The 23043-nt window shown below is 44.6% G+C and overlaps 3 protein-coding genes across 3 annotated transcripts in view; 1 reads left to right on the top strand and 2 right to left on the bottom strand.

Annotated features, from left to right (window-relative positions):
- Positions 1-1328, bottom strand: part of LOC111153788 (zw10 kinetochore protein) — a 32780-nt gene extending 31452 nt beyond the window's left edge. Inside the window, exon 1 of the mRNA XM_022513027.1 lies at positions 1146-1328. Within this exon, the coding sequence (XP_022368735.1) occupies positions 1146-1250 (105 nt within the window). The 5' untranslated portion in view covers positions 1251-1328. The remainder of the gene's footprint in view (positions 1-1145) is intronic.
- Positions 1329-6207: 4879 nt separating this feature from the next.
- On the top strand, positions 6208-6894 carry LOC111154012 (claudin 25). The gene has a single exon (XM_022513362.1). It carries the CDS (start codon positions 6208-6210, stop codon positions 6892-6894), a length of 687 nt encoding a protein of 228 aa, XP_022369070.1.
- Positions 6895-20798: 13904 nt separating this feature from the next.
- LOC111153880 (ubiquitin specific peptidase 28) overlaps positions 20799-23043 on the bottom strand; it is a 59177-nt gene continuing 56932 nt past the window's right edge. The window contains exon 26 of the mRNA XM_022513158.1: positions 20799-21952. Within this exon, the coding sequence (XP_022368866.1) occupies positions 21777-21952 (176 nt within the window). The 3' untranslated portion in view covers positions 20799-21776. The remainder of the gene's footprint in view (positions 21953-23043) is intronic.

Below are 23043 nucleotides of genomic sequence, written 5' to 3'. Positions count from 1 at the left end.
CTGGGAAACAGGAAAAATACTGGGTCTGCTTAGAGCATAGAAAGTAATTGTCAGTTGGCTGAAGATCCAAGTTGGTGAAGGAAACCCAGTGAAAGGAAAGCTAGGTCCAGAACAGTAAGAACCTTGAGTGCCATGCTAAGGTCGCTCCACGGTCTTTCCACCATATAAAAAGTGTTGAAAAACCCTAAACCCATGTTAAAGGAGAGATGGGGGTAACATGACTACTTATAAGTCAGGAAACCATTTTTGTAAAATCAGGGGTTGTTAGGAAGACCTACTTCTTGTGCCTTTATGACAGGGTTGCCAAACTTGCTCCCTGAAATCCAGACTTAACGCCAGACTTAAGTCCTCAATGAACCTTTCACAACTTCCAGACTTAAATCCAAACTTAACTTTAAATGAAATAACACTCAACTTTAAATGAAAGTCACAAAGATGTGAACAAATACTGGCAAGGGAAGGATACCAATACAGAGTGAAACTGTGAATGGAGATGTATTTTGGGGTTTGTATCAATCTCAAGGCAGCGGGGTCCACCGAAGCGTTTTTAGTATGTTTTACAACACTCAGAGCAGCCTCAAAGGACTTGGGGATGAAGACCAGAGTTTCATACACGTTGACAGACTGGAACAACAAAAATTTCAGAGGGAAGGACGGTACGATTCTCCCAAAGCTATTTTATTCATCAGCAAATGGCATAAAAAGGAGTGGGCGGGGGAGATAAACACAAATCAGGGAGGTGGTCCTGTCCGCATTTCTCTTCTCACCTGCAACCTCCCCGGACACCTCCGGGATTCTGGTCCCACCTCCCCTGCTGGTTTCCTCAGTCTTCCCGCAAAGCCCCCGACCCGACCGATCCCCACCCTAACCCCAGTGCCCAGCACTCCCGGCCCACCGCCTCCTCCTCCCCTAGGCTCCAGGCCTCCGCGCCTCCTTGCTCCCCAACCCCTGCCTGAGCTCTCCTCCGCTCCCCTCCCCAATCCACACACCTGCCGGTCCTCCCACTTCACATTCTTCCCCCTCAGCCCCTACACCTGACTCTGCTCATAACCCCGCTCCCCGCCCTTAGCCCCCACTCCTTTCCCCGTCCCCACAAACGGACCCGTCGTCCCTTTTCAGTCAGCCTCCCGCTGCCCGGCCTTCACCTTGATCTCCTCCACCCGCCGGGTCAGGCGGCTGATCCGAGTGCCCAAATCCTCCTTCTCCAGCCTCCCGGAGTGTGCCAGAACCTCCGTCACGAAAGAAGCCATCGCCACGACAGGAACCAACACCGACGAGGTCACTATCCTGCGGCCAGCGCGGCAGCCCCAGTCCCGCCGGCGGGATTGGCGCGCGGCCTGCCGGGAAACTGAGCCTCGCGGGGCCCAGACTGTGGCTCTGAAGGCGAGGCCGCACTACAACTCCCAGCAGGCACCGGGACCGTCCTAGGTTGGAATTTCCACGGTGTCCCTTCGCTGGCAAACTGGGAAAACGCGTTTCTTTCCCTGGCTGTTTTCAAAATAGTTTGTTCCCGCCTGTTTTTCGCTAGAAGAAATGAAATGTTTTTACTTAAAAACCAGTCCTAAATGAACCTTTCTCAACTTCAAAACGCTTAACTCTGAAATTTATCGAGCCGGAATACCGGAGGAACCCACCTTGATCTTTTTTCGTTAATTATTCACCCTTAAGGGCCGCAGCTGCCAGCAGAGTCTATATGAATAGAGCCCTCTGGAGTTGTGCAAATGAAGTGGCGTTACCTCATAAAAAAGTCTGCCTAAATTGCCCTCCTTTTATGTTGCATAGTTTACAATGCAATCTATGTACATATATTACATTACATTCAACTATGTGCATATATTACATACATACTACATCTGTGTAACAAATACACGTGTTTCTTCTATGTAATACATTACATATTTATAAATATATTTTTAAAGATTTCATTTACTTATTGGAGAAAGAGTGCACTGGTGAGCACAGAGGGAGAGGAGAAGCAAACTCCCTGCTGAGTAGAGAGCCTGACAGGGGCTCGATCCCAGGACCCTAAGATCATGACCTGAGGTGAAGGCAAATGCTGAACCAACAGAGCCACCCAGGCGCCCCCATTACATATTTATATTGTTTATATGACTTAAGTATAAATAACATTAGTACTGTGTAGACTAGAGCAAGATATTTAACACTTTCTATCAGAGATTACAAATCAACTTTATCTGAAGTTTTTAAAAAATTTTTCCATTATTTACATGTGTCACATATTGGAAGATGTTCATAATATACCATGTAGAGGATGATTGTTTTTTAAAATAAATAGATATAGATACATATATAGAGGTAAAGGGTATACACCAAATTATCTGAGTGGCAAACTTACGGTATTTTTTTCTCTTTTTTGCCCTCTTTTCTTATTTTTCTGTCATAAACATGTACTGCTTTGATTAAAATGTCATCTTTAATTTTTAAAAAAGTATCTGGTGAGAGTTGACCCCAGGTAGATGCTGACCCTAAAGTCCTTATCAATTTTAGGTGTCTGTAGGACTATCTGCTTATCCCAATGAGCCAAGCGCAGCTTTCTGTGACACGAGCAAAGGAAATGAAACAGGGGTTGAGACAGGAAGCACAAAGGACAGCCATAACATGCTGGAAAGGCGTCCCTCCCTAGAAAACCAAATTCGTTTCTGATCAGTAGACCTGTCAGCCTCACTTTGAATTCTAAATGCTACGACTACTAAATGCCCAGTGAGAAAGAAGGACCTGCAGGGGACATTCCTGAAAACTTACATTCTATTTAACTACATATGACAGACATTGGGCTAGGCTGGAAATCCAAAATATGTGAATAAATAATCCCAGGAAATATGATCATTGCCATCTTGAAGGTAAATGAGAGATCAGTCCAGATTTTGGGGGGCCTAAATCTTATCCAGTTGCTGGGAAGGGGAAGACTCTTTAAGGAAAAGAATATAAAATAAATTCAAAGTTAGGTGCAGGCCTAAGAAGGGACCTGTGCAAGTAACAGGCCCAGAAGCTAAGTCACCTCTGAGGAAGATACAAAGGGCAGAGGAAATAATGGAGTAGGCCGTCTGGCAGTCTGATTGACCCAGAAAAGTTTCACAGTAAGAAGGAATCTGAACTGAGAATGGAAGGAGGTACCACTTTGAGGTTGAGGTTCTGGGATCTTCTCCAGGAAACCGATCCATGGGTCAGACCCACAGATGCAACTGCAGAGCTTTGCCTCTCCCTGGGCAGAGAGGCCATTGGATAAGCTGCAGACGGTCCGTCAAGTTTGCGGGGAAAGGCCAGGAAGAGCCAGAGTTAGACTGAGGAAGGAGAAGAAAGAACATAGAGAATAGAGTGGAGTTGCTACATACGTACAGCGCATGCAAGCATGAATGAATATCTGAATAAATGAAAAGAAATTAATAAGATGAATGCATTCTCTTTTCCCTCACTAACCTGACCTCCCCCATGGTTCACACTTCTCATGATTTATATGTCTCCCAACTCACGGATTTTCACAAATTGTCAAGAAACAGCCCTGAATGGGGGACTGGGTGGCTCAGTCAGTTAAGCTTTCAACTCTTGATTTCAGCTCAGGTCATGATTTCAGGGTAATGGGATCGAGTCCCGAGTCAGGCTCTGCGCTCACCGAGGAGTCTGCTTAAGATTCTCTCTCTCTCTCTCTCTCTCTCTCTCTCTCCCCCCCTTGCCCCTTCCCCCACCATGTCTACACTCTCTCTCAAATAAATAAATAAATTTTTAAAAGATTTTATTTATATTGAAGAAAGAGAGAGAGCACGAGCCAGGGGAGGAGCAGAGGGAGAGGAAGAAGCAGGATGTCCGCTGATGCAGGGCTCAATTCCAGGACCCTGGGATCATGAATGCAGCCGAAGGCAGACAGTTAACTGAGCCACCCAGGTGCCCAGATAAATAAATCTTGAAGGAAGGAAGGAAGGAAGGGAAAAGAAAGAAAAAAGAAAAGAAAGGGCTCTGAAGAAAAGGCAAGGGAATAAGGATAATTCTTCCTGACCTATCAGAGCTCATACACCTGTGGCATGCCTGTGTTCAAGAAGGAAAATATCAAATACAAACCTGGATGAATAAAATGCAAGCAGACAGCATTTCCAGGGATGCATTCTGTTTTGCCATTGTGTTGATTAGAACATGTGGTTCTTACAAAAGCAGCAGAAGGAGCCTACAATCTGGGAGAGCCCCCCATTTGCTTCAAAACAGTGTGAAGGGAGGGATGCGGATGGTGGATGTGGCCATGGATGAGATCAGATCGGTATGTGTGGATAGTTTCTGCAGCTAGGTGGTAGGACATGAAATTTCTTTTTCCATTTGCTCTACTTGTGTATTATTGAAGTGTTCTATAATAAAACATAAAAGAAAAAAGGGGACTTTGAGATGATTCTGGTCACCTCCCTCCACTCCCACACCACTGATAATCTGATCAGACTGTATTGAGACATCATTCAGATAAAGTCAAGGTAGTGTCTTCTTAGATCCTTTCCCCATGCTTCCCCCTCCCCCACACCCCTGCTTCCCCTTCCCCCACACCCTTCCTTCCCCTTCCTCACCGTAGGACTATCAGTAGCTTAAAATATGAATAGGGGAATACAATGGCCAACATGTATGTCTTTATTACAAGAAATCCCAATTTTCTTGGGTATTTGTTCATAAAGATGAACCGTGCCCATGTGCTCCGTCACTGGTGTGCAGGTGCAGTGAAGGGGGAGTCACCGTGGTGGCCTGGAGACAGGGCCATGAAGTGACACAGTCTGAAACCACCTGGCCCAGGAGCTAGATTTGTTGCTTACCAGCTGGGGGACCCTGGCACGTTACCTAACATGCATCTCACAGCACTGGGGTGAAAATTCAATAAGGATAAAGTATCTGGTCAAAAGTCTGGCATTTAGCCCTACTCAGTAAATGCAAATTATTTCCTTTGCTGTCAGAACCTGCCTTTTGGCAGCAGCAACACATAGGAACGGAAGCTGGCATGAGTAAGTACCACCTCTTACAGCTACAGTCCTACAGCAGCGGGAGCTTGGTGGCAGTGGGGGGCGGGGGGTGCGGGGGGCACATCCCTCCTGGAAGATTCTGGTCTGGATTGCTTCCTGGGATGGGGCATTTTCCATCTGTTTCCTGCTTACAAAAATATTAACTGATACACTTACAAAATGCATAAAATATATAGATAATCACAAATAAGAAAATAAAAACTATCCATAATCCTTCCACTAAAACAACCACGGTTAACATTTTGTGGCATGTGATACATAGATAAAGACATACACTCTTTTTAAAAAGTGAAATTGTGCTCTACATGCTCTATACACTGATTGGTCCCTTGCCTGTCTCACTTAACGATGAATCAAAAATATTTTTCACGTCACTGAAATTCTTTCTACATCACTTTAAAATGGCTGCCCAGTACTAACCAATATTTCAAATGGGCATTTTCATAATCTTTGTATATATTCACCATAAATTAGGGTCAGTTCCTGGAGGTAAGGTGCTGGGTCAAAGTACATGCATATTTAGAAGTATGAAATATGAGGGATGCCTGGGTGGCTCAGTGGGTTAAGCATCCGACTCTTGGTTTCAGTTCAGGTCATGCTCTCAGGGTCCTGGGACGGAGCCCCATATGTGGCTCCATGCTCAGCAGGGGGTCTGCGTGAGGATATCTTTCCCTCCCCGTCTGCCCCTCCTCCCTCTCTCTCTTTCTCTCTCTCCCAAATAAATAAATCTTAAAAAAAATAAAAGTATGAAATATGAAGTCATGTTGCCCTCCAGAAAGATTACATCAATGTATATTCCCAGAACACCATTCTCATCAACTGGGAAGTGATTTTACTTTCAGGTTTATGAATTTACTCATCAAATAGATATTGATAGTCTACTGTCTGGTTGGGGTTTTTTGGGGTTTTTGGGTTTTTTTGTTTTATTTTGTTTTGGTTTTTTTTTTTGGGGGGGGGTTGGTTTTTTTTTTCTTGCCTCTCACGAGGCCCTCCCCCAGAACCCACGCCCACATCCGATCTTGGGCACACCCCCTAAACCCAACCTTGCCGAGTTCCTAGCATCTGCCTCGGCTGCTGCCTAAAAACAGAAACAAGAGCCCTCAATGAAAGATCTTCCACTGGGCCGCCCCCAGAGTACGCCCCGCTAACCCGTCACTGAGCCATCTGTCCTTTGCTTTCTGCCTCTGTAGTGGGAGCAGCCATGGCCTGGAGTCTCCGCGGGAAAGCCCAGCTTGGAGGACTGCTCCTCTCTCTCCTCGGCTGGGTCTGCTCCTGTGTCACCACCATCCTACCGCAGTGGAAGACTCTCAGTCTGGACCTGAACGAAATGGAAACCTGGGTCATGGGACTTTGGGAGGTCTGCGTGAATCAAGAGGAAGTTGCCGTGTGCAAGGCCTTTGAGTCCTTCTTGTCTCTGCCCCAGGAGCTCCAGGTATCCCGCATCCTGATGGTAGCCTCCCACGGGCTGGGGCTACTGGGGCTTCTGCTCTCTGGCTTTGGGTCTGAATGTTTCCAGTTGCACAGGATCAGATGGGTATTTAAAAGGCGGCTTTGTCTCCTGGGAGGGACTCTGGAAGCATCAGCTTCAGCCACTACCCTCCTCCCAGTCTCTTGGGTGGCCTATGCCACAATCCAAGACTTCTGGGATAATAGCATCCCTGAGATTGTGCCTCGCTGGGAGTTTGGAGATGCCCTCTACCTGGGCTGGGCTGCTGGGATTTTCCTGGCCCTCGGTGGGTTATCCCTCATCTTCTCAGCCTGTCCGGGAAAAGAAGATGTGCCCTCCCTCCAGATGGCTGGCCCTACAGCCCCACCATTCTCTGCCCCAGCAGACCAGTCCAGTGACTCCTTCTATCTAACACCAAGATCCAGGAACCTATTCATCTAGCAACTGCTCCTGCCAAGGAACCTGTGGAATAAAGGAATGTCGGTAGAATCTTTTCTCTTCCTTATCCTCCGTCACTCTACATTTAGTCGTCTCACACGGGGGTGGTAGTCACTGTCCTATTGGTTATGGATTTAACTATCTTGGTGATATGGTGATCCATAATTTTGGAATAAAAATCAAGGCACGGGGTGCTTGGATGGCTCAGTCGGTTAAGCGTCTGCCTTCGGCTCAGGTCATGATCCCAGAGTCCTGGGATCGAGCCCCACATCAGGCTCCCTGCTCAGCAGAGAGCCTGCTTCTCCCTCTCTCTCTCTCTGCCTGCCTCTTTGCCTATTTGTGATCTCTGTCAAATAAATAATAAAATTTTTAAAAAAATCAAGACAATTTCTAATGAACATGTTTTTCTGATTTAGATTTTACTTGTTTTAAATGCTTTTAAACTCATAACATTAATTATATACTCAATTCATTACTAAATATATTGCAAAATTACAACTATCATAGGAAATCTAGCATGAATAGCCACTGTAGATATGAATGGAAATGCTGTGGGGTGCCTGGGTGGCTCAGTCGGTTAAGCATCTGCCTTTGGCTCAGGTCATGATCTTGGGGTCCTGGGATAGAGCCTGTGTCATGCTCCCTGCTCAATGGGGAGTCTGCTTCTCCCTCTCCCTCTGCCCCTCCCTCCACCCGCAATTGTGTCCAGGCTCTCTCTCTCTTTTTCGAATAAATAAAAATCGGGGCACCTGGGTGGCTCAGTGAGTTAAGCCTCTGCCTTTGGCTCAGGTCGTGATCTTAGGATCCTGGGATCGAGCCCCACATCGGGCTCTCTGCTCTGCGGGGAGCCTGCTTCCCCCCCGCCCCGCCTGTCTCTCTGCCTACTTGTGATCTCTCTCTCTGTCAAGTGAATAAATAAAATCTTTTAAAAAAATAAAAATAAAAATCTTTTTAAAAAGGAAAAAAAAAAAAGAAAGAAAGAAATGCTGGAGAATATGCCTTGGCAAATGAAAATCAATTATTGCCCCAGGATAGCACCTTAACATAGGAAGCTTCCTTGTGTTCGTTCTCTTTCTCAGGTGCACAATCTGTAAGGGGAGCGTCACAATATCTGTGTGGTTCTGTGGATTCTTAACATCCCAGAGGGAAGACAAGTTCTTGTTTCTGCTGTATTATGAGGCTGTGAGTGGTCGGCTCTGTCTTCCCAGAGAAATAGTGTGAATGAGCCGTAGGGTGAATAGCTGTCCTGGTTTGTCCAGAACTCAGCACTTGCAGTGCTAAAGCCAGGAGAGTCCCAGGCACACTGGCACAAACTGATTACCACAGACTGGCTGTGCCCAGGAATGGCCCAGTGTGGGCACGGATGTGGAGAGAAGTAGCAGCTTCTCAGAAATGTCTTCTACGCTAGGCAAATTCACATTACACTTCCTTTCAAGTGGAACCTGAAGGTCAGCAGATCTACCCAGGCTGTGGCTACAAATTAAGTCCCCTTCACAACAGTGACTCCAGCTCCTTTGCACCTGCCCTGGCCAGTAGTGGGCCTGACTACCCTCCCCCAGGTCTTCCTTAGGCTTTTGTGCAAGTCCTCAAGGGGGAGCCTCACACTTACACAGGAACCTGTGTGTCGGCTGAAATTACCACGCGTTACCCACCCTGGTCCTCTCACTGCCATCTGTCCCCCACTCCCTTAATCAGTGGAGAATGAGTCCGTGATTCCTGCGGGAGAATAGAGGTGCTGGCTCCCAATGTCCCCGAGCGGATCACTTCCCCAGGCCCAGAGGCAGGCCCGATTGCTTGCAGAGCTGAGTAGAGACATCGTCCCCCAGGCCGGGCTCTGAGGTATGACCAGCTTGCGGGCCTTCCCCTCTCGCTCCTCCATCAAGCAGCCCTGGTGTTTTTAGGGAGCCGCTGCTCGAGCAAGAGGTACAACAACATGAGTGTAAACGAGTTTGCCAACATAGCCCAGGCTGCTTTCCTCCTTAGAGAAATAACGTGGGTTTTTGGTTGGTTTTCCTGAGGAAACGAGTCTGTCCAGGCACAACTTCATTTCTGGCAACATCTACCTTCTTACCCAGAGTGTGTGTGGGGGGCGTGTCTCTAGGAGTCATGCTTTCTCCAGAAAGCTCCTTTCCCTTTAATGTCCTTTCGTGTATATGTCCACTCGATGTCCATAAATCCAAATGACTTTCAGTAGATAAATTTCTGAGCATAAAAGGGCAGTTTGCACCAAAGTCATAGTCTGGCTTTCTGTGGTTCCAAAGCCCATTTCGTCAACTGCTCCTTCTCAGGACTGAGCCTCAAATATCCAACACTTATGCCTGGGTCCCACCAGATCTCCAGGATGGACCCATCTCATCATTCGTCCACCTGGTCCCTTGTTCATTCATTGAACAAACACGCACTGAGCACCTACCGTACTCCCGGCACCGTGCTAGGAACCGGAAATAAAATGGTAAAAGACAAAATTTATCCCTGCCCCTCGTAGAGGCAGATGGGGAGACAAATATGAATGTGAAATCACTTAGATAAAGGGAAATCGTGATCATGACACGCTTGACAAATTCGGAACGGTACGTGCTTCTAGATCACGCAACAGGAGCAACTGTAATGTAGTCAGGGGGTCATGGACGGATATCCGAAAAGGGCGATAACTGGCTGAAAGGTGAAGGATGGAGAGCAGTTCTGGGTGAAGAGAAGAGAGTGCATAAGGCTAAGGCGAGGGAGGTAGGAAGGAGCCAGATTTGCAGAGCCTGTCCCTCACGTTATGGAACTGTCTCTGCTATTGGGACCACAAGAAGCCGAGCGTGCGGCCAGGAAGTGGAACTCAGCCCCCAGGTGATCGCAGCTGTTCCTGCTCCCCCTCCTGTCACACCTCATCCCCACACAGTTTCAGGATGACACAGTTGTGCAGGGCTTCAGAGTTTACAAAACACCTCATGTATCCTGGGAGTTTTACTGAACACATCTTGAGGGTTGGGTGTTTTGTTGTTGTTGTTTTCTTTTGTTTTTGTTACTTGAGGTCGGGAGAGCTACTATTCTTTGTTTTGCTAAGGAGGAATTTGAGATGCAGAAACTTTGGGCCAGTGCACATGGTGAGTCATGAGCTGCCTGGGACGGGAACTCACTAGGGCCGTGATGCCAGGGCCGTCCGTCTCTCTTCGCACTGTTCCTGTCGCTTCGTGAAGTTGGGCTGCTGGGACAGTCTGCTGCTGAGATGGTCTGACAGACCGAAGGAAGAGCTAGCACTGAAGCAGAAGAAAAACAAATCCAAGACCTACAAAGAAAAATCGTATCCTTTGTGCTTTTGTTGAGGGCTAAACAGGGTTCAGGTGGCTCACCTGTTCCTGCTGCTGGCTCACAGCGCTCCTCCTAATCCCATGTTTGCATGTTTGCAGGTGCTAATGGGATACTTATCACCAGCATGTGATTACGGCTTCCACTGCCAAAAAAAAAACCACAAACTACAAGCCAAAGATTTGTTAAGAAAATATTTTGTCTTCCTAATTCTTATAAAGGACACAAAGGTACTTTTTAAAAAAATGTGATGGATGGGGATTGTTGATTGACTCCCAAGTAATCAACAGCATGTCAACTCCCAGAAGGGAGTGTGAATCCACATTTAGAGAAGGAGTCTGAGGGAGAAGATGAGTTTCATTTAAAACCGCCACTGTTTTCATCTACCTGCTTTGTAGGGAAAATAATGAGAAATAAAAATAGAACTAATTAAATCTTAGTTTCAACTCAGCCTTTTTTTCCTAAGAATTCACAGCAAATTATCCTAACATTAGGAACATTCCCTTATTGTGGTTACCCATGGAGAGCTGTGTGTTGTCATGTGTATTAGAAACAGCAAAGGATACCAGTCAATCAGAATTCTAAGTCAAAAGCTTTTGTTATATGCAAAGCACTGTAAGAAAGTAACTCAGGGACTCACCAAATTTGTTGTCATTGGAATTGGCTGTGCCTCAGTCCCGTCTTCGCCAACAGCCTGTCTTTGGGTCTGAAAACTTCACCATGAACAGCTAAGGCATTCCAGAAGGCCCCTATTAAGATATTCATGTGTTGGGCGCCTGGGTGGCTCAGTTGGTTAAGCATCTGCCTTCAGCTCAGGTCATGATCCCAGGGTCCTGGGATCGAGTCCTGCATCAGGCTCCCTGCTCCATGGGGAGTCTGCTCCCTCTGACCTTCTCCCCTTTCATGCTCTCTCTTTCTCTCAAATAAATAAATAAAATCTTAAAAAAATAATAAAAAATAAAATACTCATCTCTTACCCTTGCGAGCTTCTGAGACTAGATCTAGAGAAAAGGTCCTAAGGGAAGTTGATGTGGGTTAGACACATTTTGGGATGGGAGAGAAGTCAGAAATAGTTTCATGAGCTTCTGGACAGGAGACGTGTCTTAGCAGCCAGGACTAAGACAATAAAACAGAATTAGGAAAATGTTTGTAGTCACCAGCCTCAAGCACAGAATGAAAGACCCCAGAGGTTACTTTCCACTCTGAATGTATTTTAAAAATTATTTTTAAAAAATAATGACTTATTTTTAAGCCATTCTTCTTGCTATTCTATCCATGTTTATATAGAATGGACATCTCTGTTGCCCAGAATTTTTAATAAAGCCTCAAAGCCAAGGCCCATGGATGCCATGTGGCCACTAGTCTAAAGAGAGAGGCTCAACCACTGCTTCCAAGAAGGGGCCAAGCTGGCCAGCCCCACACCGACAGCCTACAAAAGAGCACACAGATTCATTAGGGAGGATTCTGGGAAGGGAATCCATAGCATTGGTGTGTATGGTGGTGTTCCCTACCCTTCCATGTGAGGAATGGGTGGAAATGGACCTCAAGAGAATGATGCAGAGACAGGGGCTCTTTCTAAGAAGGAAGATGGTATCTGAAACACACCCATCCCACACCGGTTGAGCTCCAGAAACTCTATAGTCCCACGTCTGCTTCCCTCGGGATGGTGCCCAAGAAAGTTCTTGAGGAAACCGGATCTGAGCTCTGGAGGCGCAAAGAAGGGAGCCTGAGGCCCACCGAGCGGTCTGAGGCAGGAGGCTGGCTGGAGTGCGGCATGGCGGCAGCAGCTGCACTTGGCCCTTGTGGGGGGCTGGGGTGCTGAGCTTCGCACAGCCCAAGTGAGTGCCGGGGAAGTAGTCTGGGTGACGCTGTGCCAGAGCACTGCTGGGAGGCGTGAATGACTTAACTAGGAGCTTAGGAGGTCTGCAAGAGGTCAGCCAGGAAGTCCAAAAGCCACATCAAAGGACAGTGCAGAGCTTTTCTATGGGGTTCTCTCGAGAACTCGTAAAATATCCCACGCAAGAGCTAATAATCACATTTCTGACATAACAAAGGACGTTTGAGAACCAAGAGGGCATTTCTGTTTTTATTTAAAAAGTAGACATCCTTTGCCTTCTCTTACAAAGCCTCCTCCCGCAGGCTCTGGGGAGCCAGGAGTTGGGGGTTGGGAGCAGGGTGAGTGGGAGGACACCCTACGGCTCCTTCCTTACTGCTAGTCCCTGACCTTCAGGCCTTGGCCCGAAGTCAGGTGGGAGGAGAAGCACCTGAAAATGGATGAGTAAACTTTTGCTCTAGATTGGTCTGGGCTCTGCCATACATGAAAATCATTGTTTAATACTCCCACATGCCAGGAAAGGTACGCCATCTTCCTGAGATGCTGTCAAGGGCAGGGAAGGAGATCCGTAGGATCGTATTGGAAGGTGGCAGTGGAAACAAAAAGGAAACTATTGTCTTGCTGGGCCTTATTGAGTTCAAGCCTTTCAATGACATGATTAAGGAGAAAAATGTATCTAAAACAGGAGAAGAATCGGATAGAAGATGCTATGATTCTTCTCTCCAGCATAAGTTCCCTTCAGTGTTTCTTTCTCCCAGACTGGCCAATGCAAACACTTCTATGTGCCAGAGCCTCATAACCCTTCAGATATATCTAGCTATGCCCCGGTTATTTAGAACCCATCTGTGGGACCTACACAGGCCAAACCTACTCTTAAAATTCTCACCCTGTGACAGATGCCCCCGTGAGCACTGCATCTAGGGCTCTACTCACACTGAGTCATTGCTACTTCTCCCTTCTTGACTCTTAAAACATTACTACGAGGTAAGTATTTTCCTGTTTCATAGCCTGGGAAAACAGGTTCAGCCAGCATTTGAACTCAGACATGTCAGATTATGATGTCAATATTTCCATGGAACATCTTTTTGTTTTTTATTTAAATTCAATTATCCAACATATAATACATTAGTTTCAGAAGTAGTCTTCAATAAGTCATCAGTTGTGTGTACCACCCAGTGCTCATCACACCACGTGTCCTCCTTAATGCCCACGACCCAACTACCCCATCCCTCCACCCACTCCCCTCCAACAACCCTCAGTTTGTTTCCTATAGTTAAGAGTCTCTCATGAGTTTTCTCCCTCTCTGATGACTTCCCATTCAGTTCCCCCCTCCTTCCCCTATGATCGTGTGCACTGCTTTTTATATTCCACGTGAGTGAAACCATATACTTCTTTCTCTGACTGACTTATTTCACTCAGAGTAATACCCTCCAGTTGCATCCATGTTGATGTAAATGGTAAGTATTCATCCTTTCTGATGCCTGAGTAATAGTCCATTGTATATATACACACATCACATCTTTTCCATTCATCTGTCAATGGCCATCTTGGCTTTTTCCATAGTTTGGCTATTGTGGACATTGCTGCTATGAACATTGGGGTGCACGTGCCCCTTTGGATCATTGCATTTGTATCTTTGGGGTAAATACCCAGTAGTGCCTTTGCTGGGTCGTAGGGTAGCTCTATTTTCAACTTTTTGAGGAACCTCCATCCTGTTTTCCAGAGGGGCTGCACCAGCTTGCATTCCCACCAACAGTGTAGGAGGGTTCCCTTTTCTTCGCATCCTGGCTTCCCTGTTTCCTGACCTGCTAATTTTAGCCATTCTGACTGGAGTGAGGTGGTATCTCCTTGTGGTTTTGATTTGTATTTCCCTGATGCCAAGTGATGTGGAGCATTTTTTTTTTTTTAATGTCTCTTGGCCATTTGTATGTCTTCTTTGGAGAAATGTCTGTTCATGTCTTCTGCCCATTTCTTGACTGGATTATTTGCTGGGTATAGAGTTTGCTAAGGTCTTTATAGATCTTGTATACTAGCCCTTTATCTGATATGTCATTTGCAAATATCTTCTCCCATTCCTTAGGTTGCCTTTTAGTTTTATTGACTGTTTCCTTTGCTGTGCGAAGCTTTTTAGCTTGAGGAAGTTCCAATAATTCATTTTTGTTTTTGTTTCCCTTCCCTTGTAGACGTGCCTAGTAAAAAGTTGCTGTAGCTGAGATGGAAGAGGTTGTTGCCTATGTTTTCCTCTAGGATTTTGATGGATTCCTGTTTCAGATTTGGGTCTTTCATCCATTCTGGGTCTATTTTTGTATCTGGTATAAGGAAATGGTCCAGTTTCATTCTTCTTTTTTTTAAATATTTTTTTATTTATTTGACAGAGAGAGAGATGAGAGAGGGAACACAAGCAGGGGGAGTGGGAGAGGGAGAAGCAGGCTTCCCGCTGAGCAGGGACTCCAATGTGGGGCTCAATCCCAGGACTCTGGGATCATGACCTGAGTCAAAGGCAGATGCTTAATGACTGAGCCACCCAGGTGCCCCCAGTTTCATTCTTCTGCATGTGGCTGTCCAATATTCCCAGCACCATTTATTGAAGAGACTGTCCTTTTTCCATTGGATAGTCTTTCCTGCTTTGTCAAAGATAAGTTGACCATAAAGTTGAGGGTCCATTTCTTGTAACAAGAGACATTGGTTCAGCAGTGATTTATAAGTCAGTCAAGCTGGGGACCTGTTCATCTTGTGGCTATTCCTTAAGCAGGGACAGTCAAGATGACTTAGTGAATGAGCGGGCCACTTTCAGGTCATCACTGGGATATCTGCCCTTACTGTTGACATCTGAATGCTAAATTGGGAAGATCAACTCTGGCATGGAAGACTACCTCTAGTCCACCATCAGGACTCTAGACAGAACACTGGCCATCCTTCCATGAATATGTTAACACTAGGACTAGCACATACTTAATTTTCAAAGCTCAGTACTGGCAGCTCCTGGGCACCGCTTCTGTCCTAGCATGTCAATCCCAAGTCCCCTACATTCTACAGAAGTTCTCTCCCCTCCTTCTACTCAAAGCTAATATTCCTGTTCATTGCTTATTATCACAATTTCTCATCCTCCTGGTGTCATGGGAACCTGGTGTCAAGGCTGATCTTATTTTGAGAAGGGAAGAGACCAGGTCTCTGCCTTATAGGACCCATTCACCTGTCTATAAGAGGTCAATAGGAGGTTGAGGGGTCCTCATAACTAGTCAACAACCTCACAGGTGAGCCAACAAGCAAGAGAGTTACAGGGAGGAAGACATGGAAATGTCCTGAAAAATCTCCCTTAAGTCAGTTCTACTCTGACTTGCAGTAGATTAATAGGTCAGTTTATTGTTCGACAGCTTAGAAAGAATGTGGATAATTTTTTTTCAAGTTTTAGAAAAAAGTAATGTAATGACAAGCAGCCAAGGGGCGCCTGGGTGGCTCAGTGGGTTAAGCCTCTGCCTTCGGCTCAGGTCATGATCTCAGGGTCCTGGGATCGAGTCCTGCATCGGGCTCTCTGCTCAACGGAGAGCCTGCTTCCCCCTCTCTCTGCCTGCCTCTCTGCCTACTTATGATCTCTGTCTGTCAAATAAATAAATAAAATCTTAAAAAAAAAAACAAGCAGCCGAGAAGTTCAGATTGTGCAAACTTTAAGGAACTGATGTTTTTATACGAATTAAAGGCAAATTATACAGAAATACATTTTTCTATAGCTCTATCAGCCAAGCGCAGCATGAGGAATGCAAATATATAGTAGTTCAAAAAGAATGGGGGCCTCTAAAGTCTCCCTGAAGGAGGTTCTACAGACTTTTTGTGAACCCAAAGAATTCGGGTTTGTTGTGTAAAAGCCACTTTCTTAGCAGACACAGAAGTTCTTTGGAGGACTAGCTCGACTACCTCTCAGCTGTGACTGTACCTCAAAATCACCTGCGATGCCTTCTAAGCGTGAACAACAGGGGCCCAGCCCAGATCTAACAAGTCAATATCTGCAGGGTTGAAGCCCAGCTGCCATCTTTTTTGTTTTTCTTTAAGTGACACAACTGACTCTGGATTGGCAGCCAAGGTTAGGAACCACTGCTGAAGAGCTTTGGGTTAAAAAAAGCAGGAAAAGAGGGGTGCCTGGGTGGCTCAGTCGTTAAGCATCTGCCTTCTGCTCAGGTCATGATCCCAGGGTCCTGGGACGAAGTCCGGCGTTGGGCTCCCTGCTCAGTGGGAAGCCTGCTTCTCCCTCTCCCACTCCCCCTGCTTGTGTTCCCTCTCTCACTGTCTCTCTTTCTGTCAAATAAATAAATTAAATCTTTTTAAAAAAGGGGGCAGGAAAAGAAACCCACAAAGTCTTACAAAAGAGATACAAAAGCAAAATACAATTCTTTGAAAAGACTAGTAAACCCCTGATAATACTAACCAGAAAAAAGATACATGTCACCCAGCATCAGTAAGAAAAAGAGACATCATGAGAAATCACAGATCCTACAGTCATTTTTAAAAAAAAGAAGAGGGGCGCCTGGGTGGCTCAGTGGGTTAAGGTCTCTGCCTTCGGCTCAGGTCATGATCCCAGGGTCCAGGGATCGAGCCCCACATCGGGCTCTCTGCTCAGCAGGGAGCCTGCTTCCTCCTCTCTCTCTGCCTGCTTCTCTGCCTGCTTGTGATCTCTGTCTGTCAAATAAATAAATAAAATCTTTAAAAAAAAAAAAAGAAGAAGAAAAATAATGAGGTAAAATTTAAATTTTGCCAGTAAAATTTAAATTTTAGATGAAATGGACAAATTTCTAATAATTTCCAAAATTCACATACGTAACCCCCCCAAATATGAAAATGTTGTATATATGAAAGAAACTGCATGCATAATGAAAAGCATGCCTACAAAAGACACAATTCTAAGCTCAGATGATGTCAAAAACAAATTCTTCCAGACATTAAGGAAGAAATAATCTTATCTTATCCAAACTCTTCCAGAGCAGAGAAAATGAGAGACTATTTCCCAATTCATTCACTAAGACCAGAAAAACCTTAATACCAAAACCTTGACAAGGACAAAATAAGAAAAAGCCAATCTCCCTCATAAATATACATGCAAAAATCCTAAAAATAAGAAAAATTCCATGTACATATAAAAATATCATGACCAGTGTATTTTGGCAACACATGGTTGGTTTAACATTTAAAATTAGGAAACGTCACACAAGAACGGAAAAAAGAGAAGATCCATGTAATCATTCTAATAGGTATAAAAAAGCATTCGATAAATTTCAACATCCACTCATAATTTTTTAAAAATTCTTTGCAAAATAAGAATAGAAGGAATCTTTATTATATAACAAATGGAATTTATAAAAAGCCTACAGCATACTTAATTGTGAAATGTTGAAAACCTTCCCCCCTGATATTAAGGGACAAAGATGCCCGCTATCACCACTTCTATTCAGCATTGTACCTGAGGCCCTCGAGTGTGATCAAGCACGGAAAATCACTGTTGCAAGGGCTTGCAATAAAGAAGTAAGTTATCATTCACAGATAACATAATTATGCACAGAGAAAAATCTTTAAAAACTACTGATCAACTATTAGAATTAGTAAATGAACTTATTAATGTCACTGGATCCACATTTGATATAAAAACATCAATTTCTTTCTCAAATTTGTGTCTCATCCTTGTACAGGGGCACTGATAATCTCCATATTGTTCCAATTTTAGTGTATGTGCTGCTGAAGTGAGCACATTGTTTCTAGATACCAGTGATAAGCAATTAAAAATGTAATTCCAAAAATGACAACATTTAAATAGTTTGAAAAACATCAAAGATCTAGGAATTGATTTATGAAAGATATGGAAGAACTTAATACAAAAATTTAAGAAAAACCTACATACACAGGATATATTGTGTTCCTGGATTAGAAGATGTCAATTCTCTCCAAATTATCTATAGTCACTGCAAACCTAATCAAAATCCCTCAAAATCTGTGTGTGAAACTGACAAACTGATCCCAAAATGTATATGGCAAAATTTTGATTAATAACAGACAAGATGATCTAGACTTCATCTTGACTTGAACTTGACTTCAGTTCAAAACTGGATGATTTATTGTACTGGAAATCAAGACTGATAAAAAGCTACACAAATTAAGACAGTGTGATGTTGGTACAACCAGACAAACATACTAATGGAACAAACAAAAGGGCCCAGAAGGATACCCCTACATAGACACTTGATTTATGACAAAGGCACAGCACTGGGAAAAACACAGTAGATGGTGCTGGGTCCATCAGCTAACCGGGAAGGGTCAAAAAGCAAAACTTCTGGGAGATAACACAGAATGTCTTCATGACCTTGGATAATGATTAGAAGAACGGGTAGATTGGACTACACTAACATTAAAAAATTGTTTTCATCAAGCCATCAGGAGCGAAAACCCAGAGTGCGAGAAGATCTATGCAATGCATAGAACTCAAAAATTTCCATAACTGGCTATTTTTTTTTAAACTCCTACAAATCAGTATGTACCAAGAGAGTAAATCCAACAAAAAGGCTGGCAAAAGACTTAACTAGGTATTTCACAAAAAAGAATAGCCGAAGCAGTAAGCATATAAAGAGATGCTCAGCGTTGTTGGTGTGCAAGTTCAAATTAAAGCAACATCACATGGCCATAATGGCTAAAATTTTAAAATACCGACAAAACCAAAGCTTGACAAGGATACGAAGCAACTGGAGCTTGTAAACTGCTGGGGGGTGGCAGGCAGTCTCAGTTGGTTTAACTGCTTTGGGAACCATGTGGCAGTGCCTAGTAAAGACACAGCCCTCTATCCCTATGACCCATACACTCTATGACCCAGCAATTCTGCTCACAGTTCCATGACAGAAACGCCTTTGTGTGGGCGTTGAAACACATGCACATGAATGCTCCTAGCAGCATTATGGGTAGTAGCCAAAAAACTGGAAAGAATTCAAATGACAATTAGCAGAATAAATTGTAAGGTATAGTTGTACAAAGAAAGAGCAATAAACCAAGCAATGAAAATGGCTAAACTCTGCTCCTGTGAATCTCTCCTTCAATCCCAGCTCTGCTTCATCAGCCTTCCTTCAGGCCTAGCCTCCGGTTCATTCATTTTTTGAAACTGTTGTGTCTTTCCTCTCACAATTCTTTCTTGAAGCAGGGAGGGGAAAAACAAGCTTATACGGCTTGGAGTTCTTAGAGGAGCTAACAAATCTGAACAGAAGCAGGTTGTGATTCCAGCGAGCCACAGGAAGTCTAACCCCAGTGTCCAGGGAATTTACGCTGAGGTCAAGTGCCCTGATAAATCCTTGAAACATTTTAGGTTAAGAGTCTCGTAGGTTTCTTCCCCACACACCCGCCAACCCCACCTGGCCCTCATTCTTTTTCATGATCCTTCAAACATGTAAAAACCCTGCTTATCCTGAGGCAGTTTGTGGACTCCTTAAGAAACCAGGCTGTCCCTAAAGCAGCCAGCAGATGTGAGAAAGAAAGGACTCCTCAGCACTCCACCTGCGGGTCTGAAGTGCCCAACACCACACATACAAATGGCCATCTGTTCCTTTCTTGGTCAACTATAGATTTCCAACAGCTGACCAGTAAGTAGCAAATGTGGGAAGGTACAGAGCAAAAGATTTTTTAAGATTTTATTTATTTGAGTGAGCGAGAGAGAATGAGAGAGAGCATGAGAGCAATGAGAGAGAGGGGAGAAGGTCAGAGGGAGAAGTAGACTCCCCATGGAGCTGGGAGCCCGATGTGGAACTCGATTCCAGGACTCTGGGACCATGACCCGAGCCAAAGGCAGTCGCCTAACCAACTGAGCCACCCAGGCGCCCGAGCAAAATATTTTTCCCGACTACTGAGGGCAGCTGAGCAGTTGTTAAAAGGCCATGAACTCAGACTACCAAGACTTAGCATCCTGGCTCTGCTCCTTAAAACATCTAGGACCTTGGACAAACCAGTCCCCACCATTACAGGACTCTTACATGAAGCCAAACAATTTAACTGTGCACAGCACTCAGTAATGACAGAGATGAGAAAGGGAACAGCAAATGGTGGTACTCGAAGCCTAAGTAGCAAATCAAATCAAAAGTAAGAAAATGGATCAATTTCCCATGAAACAATTATCTCTGCAGTGAGCTCTGAAACGCAAAAGCACTTCTGAAATTCTGTAAAAGATGGTCCACCACAAATTAGTCAAAACGTAAGAAAGTCCACCTTAAGAGAATAACTTTTCCCCCTCCTAAATTCTACAAATTACAGGGGCGTCTGTGTGGCTCAGTCGGTTGAGTGTCTGCCTCCGGCCCAGGTCATGATCTCAGGGTCCTGGGATGGAGCCCCACATCCGGCTCCCTGCTCAGCAGGGAGCCTGCTTCTCCCTCTCCCTCTGCCTGCTGCTCCCCCTGCTTGTGTTCTCTCTGTGTCAAATAAGTAAATGAAATCTTAAAAAAAAAAAAATTCTACAAATTAAACAGTAGATAGACTTACAAGCATTGCAACTGGCAAATGGGAGGGAAGACACCAGCCACCACTAGGCGCTGCCCAAGAATCACTCTCCCCCATCAAGATTCTCAACACTTTCGTCTGCTTTTCTCTTCTAAAGAAGTAAAACTTCTTTAAAATGCTTTCGGAGTCTGCCTAGTTCTGGAAAGTACGTTTAAATGAAGGCCACAGCAGACACCAAAGGTAAAACAAATACTTTTATTGCACATTTATAAAATCTGCATAGTTGTATCAAGTGTTCTTCCCACCCGCTCTTCCCTCATTCATGTTAAAATTTGGTTAAAACACAATATCCAATCTGGAGCCTTTTCAAATGGTCAGTTGGGGATAGTTCTCTCTCTACATATACATATATATAGATACTTTTTTTTCTTTTTTACAAACCCACAGCCCTTATCTTTTCAAAGCAAAAACGGGGGTGGGGGTGGGGGAGGGGCATCCAAATGTTCTTTCGGGCCAGCAGCAGCCTTAGACATCTGTTGTTGACAATTTTTGGACGCTAGGAGATTTCACTGAAATGGGGAACAACGCTCACAGCGCTCTCCTGTCTCGATCACGTTTTACCACGCCGTTGCGTCTACGGTCCTTAGTGCTTTGTTTTCTTTCACTCGGGACTGAGTGTGAGGTTTTCTGGTTTATTGAGAAATATAAAATAAGAGAGAGAGAGAGGAGAGGAAAGGCAGCTTTCTTTTGATTTGCAGCATCCTGCTGCCACGCGCCCCTGTGTTTCTACCCACACGTAAAAGCTGGCAGCTCATCAGCAGCCCACTGCCATCTCCTGTCAAGAGACAGGCAGAGACTTCTCATCTCTTGCCGTTAAGAACTTTCAGATGTCACCTGTATTTGATAAAATAACTAGTAGCTGTTCATCTGGTTCAGGTTCTGACGGATCACCCTTCTATTCCACTGTCAAAAATATTTATGCCTGCGGGGTAATTTTAAAAGTGGCAAGAGGCTTACCGAAGCCCAAGCACTCCTGCAGGCACAGGAGGCATTTCAGGTCTTCTGACATAATTCAATACCTTAATGTACAACGGTTCTTGTCTTTTTTAGTGAAATTGCTTTTCTGATTCTTTACCTAAAAAGTGCAATTTTATTTTCAATCCTTCTTTACACGCAGAGCATGGCTGGGGTCTGGATCTGAATCTTACTTTCCCGCCTAATCCCTCCCCCAGGGGAAACACTGTGACAACAGACTTCTGTGCAACAGGCCGCCCCAGACCAAACTGGGTCTTGACCCTGAGGGGGCTTATTTCACTGTTACAGTTGAAACCCCTTGAATTGACTCCATGACAGCTGCAAATCGGCTACAAAGGTCATAGGGAGAATTGGGTCGAATGGTTGGAGGCTCCTTCAAGACAATGATTTCTGCAGAAGGATCCAGAAGCCTGGGTAGAAACTCTCCTAAGCACAGCTGTAGATTTTCTGTGGAGGGAAAAGGGATCATTATGTACACAGCGAAGCAGGTCTCCAAGTAAAAACCAGCTAAGTCTGCAGCCAGAAGGTCTTCCCTAGAGCCCATTCATTCCCCAACCTCAAAGGTCAAAGCATCACGCTGGCCAGCTAACAACAAATGATTCGTTCGCTTCAAACCAGGAGCAAAGACTACTTGCCAGATATACCAAAGCGTTAGGTCACGGCTTTAAATCACTGATGTGTGGCAGGAAAACACTAAATATTCATTTCACTGACAGGCCTTCTAATCCATCCTTTTAAAACTTGAGAAAGTGGATAAGATACTCCATGCCATAAATATAATGGTGTCATCTCCTTTCAATGATTAAAACACAGGTGCGTATGTATGGCACTGTAAGTAAAGCTACATGTCACAAAGAGTCTAAAGGAAAACTGAAGACATTAAAAAGAAATTCCTAACTACTAATCATAGAATTTTCCACTCAATATTATAAACATGAATACTTCAAGAAGTCAATACAATATCGTTACGTCAGTGAGAAACGGACAAAGAAGCTTCATATTAGAACACAGACCAACTTTCTAAGGCTACCAGAACTCACCTAAAAATGACTAGTTTTAGGCTCCCTCTCCAAAATGCTTTGGACAAGCTAGGCCATTCCATTTCTCACTTTATGAACCTTGAGGGCTTCATAGTTAGTAACCACGCTCTGTCTTGCAACTTCAAGTCACCGGAAAATTTAGTTATGGCCCCACCAAGTCATCAAGCTACATAAATAGATTTTGATTTCTAAGCTACAGAGTTCCGATTCTGAGAGATGACAAAGTCAGACAAGTGTGACATCCCCAAAGAGGAATCATTTTATCAAACAGGCTTGCAGACTGTCTATGGGGGTATTTCAGCAGCCAGGGGGGAGGTAAGGAGAAGCTGAGAGGGACAGAGGTCCAGGATCCTACCCCTTGTTTCACTAGAGCAGAGCCACTCTTAACTCACTGACACACATCAATAAGCCTTTAAAAAGGTTTGAGAACCAGCGCCAGAGTGAAAACACCGTACTTTCTAAAAGTCTGAAGAGCCACAGAAATCATCACAAGTGCCA

Source organism: Enhydra lutris, unplaced genomic scaffold, assembly GCF_002288905.1.
Source record: "Enhydra lutris kenyoni isolate GAN:26980312 unplaced genomic scaffold, ASM228890v2 scaffoldscaffold34, whole genome shotgun sequence".
NCBI classification, from domain to species: domain Eukaryota; kingdom Metazoa; phylum Chordata; class Mammalia; order Carnivora; family Mustelidae; genus Enhydra; species Enhydra lutris.
The sequence above is the reverse complement of the archived record's forward strand: the minus strand, read 5'-3'. Positions and strand labels throughout refer to the sequence as shown.